Source organism: Lactuca virosa, chromosome 8 (genome assembly GCF_052849685.1).
Source record: "Lactuca virosa cultivar CGN04683 chromosome 8, Lactuca_virosa_CGN04683_v6, whole genome shotgun sequence".
Classification (NCBI taxonomy): domain Eukaryota; kingdom Viridiplantae; phylum Streptophyta; class Magnoliopsida; order Asterales; family Asteraceae; genus Lactuca; species Lactuca virosa.
Window position 1 is genome coordinate 24414314 of NC_136433.1, and position 5056 is coordinate 24419369.

The 5056-nt window shown below is 33.2% G+C and overlaps 1 protein-coding gene across 1 annotated transcript; it reads right to left on the reverse strand.

Moving 5' to 3' along the window:
• Positions 1–623: 623 nt before the first annotated feature.
• Positions 624–2416, reverse strand: LOC145132581 (ubiquitin-conjugating enzyme E2 7). Its single transcript, XM_079067426.1, has 6 exons — positions 2249–2416; positions 2057–2159; positions 1671–1768; positions 1486–1586; positions 1252–1329; positions 624–867 (listed from the first exon to the last, which is right to left on the reverse strand). Exons 1-6 carry the CDS (start codon positions 2295–2297, stop codon positions 790–792), a joined length of 507 nt encoding a protein of 168 aa, XP_078923552.1. The 5' UTR covers positions 2298–2416; the 3' UTR covers positions 624–789.
• Positions 2417–5056: the final 2640 nt, after the last annotated feature.

Below are 5056 nucleotides of genomic sequence, written 5' to 3' on the forward strand. Positions count from 1 at the left end.
CGCAAAATCGTTATCGGGTTTGCGATTTCTAAAATTTGGGGGGTATTTTGGTTGGGATCCATGGTTTTTTGGTTGTGAAATGTTGTGTGTTTTCGTATACAGAAAAAGAAAAGAATGGTGTAAAAAATATGAGTATATAGTGTGGTTTTTATATGTAAAAATTGTTAAAATTTATGTTTAATTTTTTTTTTTGAAAAGTTAGCCGTTCAACGGCTATAATATTCAGTCAAACAAAGAAACGATTTTATTGAGCATGCACCGTCGTTCTCCACACCACGAACCGAAACGAAAATGGCCAACCACGAACATACAGGCTAGTGTGCACGACCGTTGTTCGTGGCCAGCTAGACCACGAGCATGCTCGTGCTAGGCATACCGGTAGGCCTTACAAACTTTGATTTCTAAATCCTTCACATTCAAACCCCAAATCATGAGTGTTTTTGCTATGTGTGCTTGAGTGATAAAAATAAAAAAAGTAATTTAATCTTACATAATTTCATGAAATCGATGCACGATTTTAAAGGATCAAATACAAGCCCTTCAAAACGAACAAACAAAATACACTTTACGACATTCCATCATACAAGTTTTGAATAACATTTAACTCAAAAAAAAATGACAAGTAGACCAAACAGGAACAAAAAAATCGTCCCAAAAATGACATTTTAAAATCCATTTAATAAGTCATAACATTAATTAAGTAAACAAAAGCAAAACAAGCGTATATAGAACGAATATATGAAAGATAAGAAACTTAACATGGTGAGTTGATGACTCACCACATCCATTTCACATAAGCTCTTGTGATTTTCTCACACATCGACCAACTTTCTTCCTGAACTCGTCCCTTCTGTCTCTCCATTCTTTCTGAAAAATTTATTAAAAAATAAAACATCGCAATTTTGAACCACACAATATGGTAGTGTTTGGTATGTAGTAATCGAAAAGGGGTGTATTTTCTTTTCACTTTTGATGTAAAATAATGATATATTTGGTGACATGTCTAATTCTATTAAAATTTACTCTTATAAAATGAATTATTTATTTGTCAATTTGTTTTCATTTTCTTTTTTTTATTATGCATAACAAACAACATGCTTGAATGACTCTTCTAATTCCTTTAGCCAACCAAACATGATAAAAGAATGTAATGATCCATTCCATTTCCATTGTTCATTCCATTCCTTTCTGATTCCATTCCATCGTACCAAACAGACTCTAATGAAGGTTAATAGGGAATATGTTTGTTACCGCAGCTTCCACATTAGCAGGAGACTCGTCATTTGGACTTGAGAGCATTGATATAATGCTTAAAACTATGCTCTCTACCTGAAAATATCATATTTTAAATTCTTTAAATATATATATATATATATATATATATATATATATATATATATATATATATATATATATATATATATATCTTGAAAGTACATTGCTAAAATGGAAACAAACAAAAGTACATTGCTATTTCTAGCATACCGTATGGACGGGTGTCCAGCGTTCACTTGCAAGTTCATAGCCATTAGGATCATCGCCAGGGGGATGAAGAATTGAAATACAAACCTTGCCATCAGGGTAAACTGTAAAACACCAAAAGGAAACATTTTTTGATAAAGAAATTTCATAAATTATGAAACTTTTTTGTAAATGTGTACTATACTAACCGTTTGGATGCCAAACCTCTGAGGTAAATCTTACTGTTGGAGGACTATTAGGGTAATTTTGTGGGAAGGTCATTATAGCATTGAAAAAACCTCCATCACTGAAAAAGATGAGTAAGAGTCAGAAAATATCGATCATATGATAATCTTGAAAGCTTCTATGGCTATCTCCTTAAAACCCTCAGAAAACCCCAACCAAAAAAAACGAACATCAAGGAATACCAATAGATGTATATCTAATTGACAGGTAAACCAACTAAAACCCTAAATTTTACCACAAATGATTCGAGAAACCCCAATTAATCTGAATCCATAGGATAAAGTTGGTAATTGGAGACGGAATATTACTTAGATTCAATATTTGAACAGAAAAACAAAGAAAAACTCACTATAATGTATCAGGTGGCCCGATTATTGTGACACTCCATTCAAAAAGATTGCTTTCATCGACGAGACCCGCGGAGAATCCATCAACAGGGTTTTTACAGAGATCTAGAGAAACAAACCACGGATCATCATCGGAAGAAGGTACATGAAGATATAAATTAAAGAAAATTGAATTTGAGATGCTAAAATTGAACCTTTAAGCTGTTTCTGAAGAAGGAGACTTGCTTGAGATGGAGAGGCCATGGATGATGAAGGAGGCCGATGGGAGAAAGGTCAAGCAAAGGGGGATTTTAGCGTAAGCCCTTGATTGATATATAACGCCGACCGCTTCTCAATAAAGTGTTTGGGTATCGCAAAAAAGTTGCCTTCTTGATGGCAACTATTTTCTCTCTATATTGTTATACATAATTAATGATAACTAGAAAAGATTCTCCGGAGTTGTCGGGTCGGAAGGCATTGCTTTGTAAAGTAAAGTAGCATGTTGGTTGCTTTTTGTCCGTTAATGTGAGGATAATTTGGTCTTTTCAAGTAGTAGGGACTGAATTTGTCATCATGGGTAAACCATATGGACCATTTATGTAATTTTGTCGTCAAATTCAACAAAACCTAAGGACCATTTATGTAAAATAAACCAATTCCTTACTGTTCATAAATGATTTTACACATTAAAAAAAACTCATTAATTAAAGAAGTGACGATAAAAAAAAATGGGAATCGTTTAAAGCAAAAGCGGAGCGAGAGAATTGAGCGGAAGAAGTAAAAAACAATAACTTATGGGAAAAGTGGCAACAGGTAAAACAATTGAGGCAAAAGAGTAAAAAAAAAGTTGTAGAATTACCGTTCCATAAAAGTGTTATCCTTTAAACAAAGTGACACACAAACAAAAATGGAGGGACCGAAAATGTAATTTAAGGGACCAAAAGTGGCAAAAATATCTCAGGTTTACTGTTCTTTTTCTTACTGTTCATAAATGATTTTACACATTAAAAAAAACTCATTAATTAAAGAAGTGACGATAAAAAAAATGGGAATCGTTTAAAGCAAAAGCGGAGCGAGAGAATTGAGCGGAAGAAGTAAAAAACAATAACTTAGGGGAAAAGTGGCAACAGGTAAAACAATTGAGGCAAAAGAGTAAAAAAAAAAGTTGTAGAATTACCGTTTCATAAAAGTGTTATCCTTTAAACAAAGTGACACACAAACAAAAATGGAGGGACCGAAAATGTAATTTAAGGGACCAAAAGTGGCAAAAATATCTCAGGTTTACTGTTCTTTTTCTCCACAACTTTAATATATATATATAATAATAAGGTATTATTCAAAGAGTTATCACTAAAATAATGACCATTGCATTTTTATTTTTGAAGTATTATGCATAGAGCTATCAATGACCCAAGGGAGGTCTTGCTTGAAACCGGTAGAGCAGTAAGCTTGAAAGCTTTCCCGTGTAACTACCAGGGGAGGCTCAACCATATGTTTTTCTAAGCTAGGGTTTAGGGCCCCTACTTCTATAGGGTGGCTCAACCATATATTTTTCTGAGCTAGGGTTTAGGGTCCCTACTTCTATAGGGTCTCTTATTCTCCGAACTTAACTCAATATTAAAATATCTCAAATATCAATTAATTCATTACTAATTGTCCAATAGGTCACATCACAGTGAACGATCTTAATTCTTGAAGATGAAACGCATGCGACACATTAGTGCGATCTTGATTCTCAATTGTTCAAATCCTCAATGTCAAACGGTGTTTCACTTTTTTTTTCCAATTTTCCATTATCTAAATGGCCCTATATTTTTGGTTCGCTTAGAGCATCCAAAATGGTTGAGTAACCCTGCAATGATCATGTATCACAAGACAAAAATACGAGACATGTGTGACTAATATATTTTTTTCAGCACATTATCTTATAATAATATATAGTAGAAAATAAATTTCAAATTTCGTAACAATGTTGAATTAGAGAACGAACTGTGATATAACAAATGATATAACAAATGAGAACACACTGTTACACCAGTAGACGAAACAAATCCAACTCCAACCAAATGCACTGTTTAAATAACTAACCAACAAGACATCTCCTAGAAAACAACAAAAATTACATATATTCAAAATATGATATCATCAAAGGAATTCATGCTCGAATTATATATAAGGCACTTATAAGTTGTTTTTAGATTGATCATGAAAAGATCATATCAAGATCATATCATCTAGTTCATTGTTGCGTAATCGTTCTTTTGACTACAAAATATGGATTAATGTTTGATGTTTCTTGCTGGCCTTCTTTTGCACCAAACTGGATTTCTTTTTCGTCAACTATCATTTATAAGTTGCATGTCTACCTTTTTCTATGTAGAGTGGGGGAAGCGGTGCACCAACAATCATGATCGACTTGGGAAAGATATACTCATGTGCTATATAGAAACATGATTAAAACGAGATCATAATGATGACCAAGAATTTGAAGAACTCCAAGAATCACATTGCAAATATTATACAAGTACCTAATATATAGAATCTTCAAACCCTTACGTAGACCTAAATATGTTGACTCCGACTATTTAACGATAATAAATTATTGGTGCATGGTTATTGGGAACAATGTACATCATTATTACTCGCAAGGGAAAATGTGACTCGAGAATCCTTAGCAAGCTTAATAAATTTAAGCCCATTCGTGCACCTCTAAACATGACACACACATTGCAACATACAATGCAACATCAACTTTCATTGTCGATGACCAATAATATGGTTTGAAGTCCATATACAGATATACATCTTGGTGCTCCCTAGGTGAATAATATATAAGGAACGATGTGACCCTTCCATCAAAAGATTTTATATTTCTCTAAACTTTGATGTGTACATACGACTTTAAAAATTTTCAACCCTCGTCTATCATCCTTGAAGACTATATACTTATTCAAATCCTCTTCCTTCACATTCCCATCCGCTAAAAATATTGTTTGAGCTTCTCTGAGTCGTATTATGACCAC

Coding starts and splice junctions, on each gene's coding strand:
- LOC145132581 (XM_079067426.1), bottom strand. CDS start 2,297: ATGGCCTCTCCATCTCAAGCAAGTCTCCTTCTTCAGAAACAGCTTAAA. Junction 2,160..2,248: donor TCTTCAGAAACAGCTTAAAG/GTTCAATTTTAG, acceptor TTGTTTCTCTAG/ATCTCTGTAAAAACCCTGTT. Junction 1,330..1,485: donor GCTGGACACCCGTCCATACG/GTATGCTAGAAA, acceptor TGATATTTTCAG/GTAGAGAGCATAGTTTTAAG.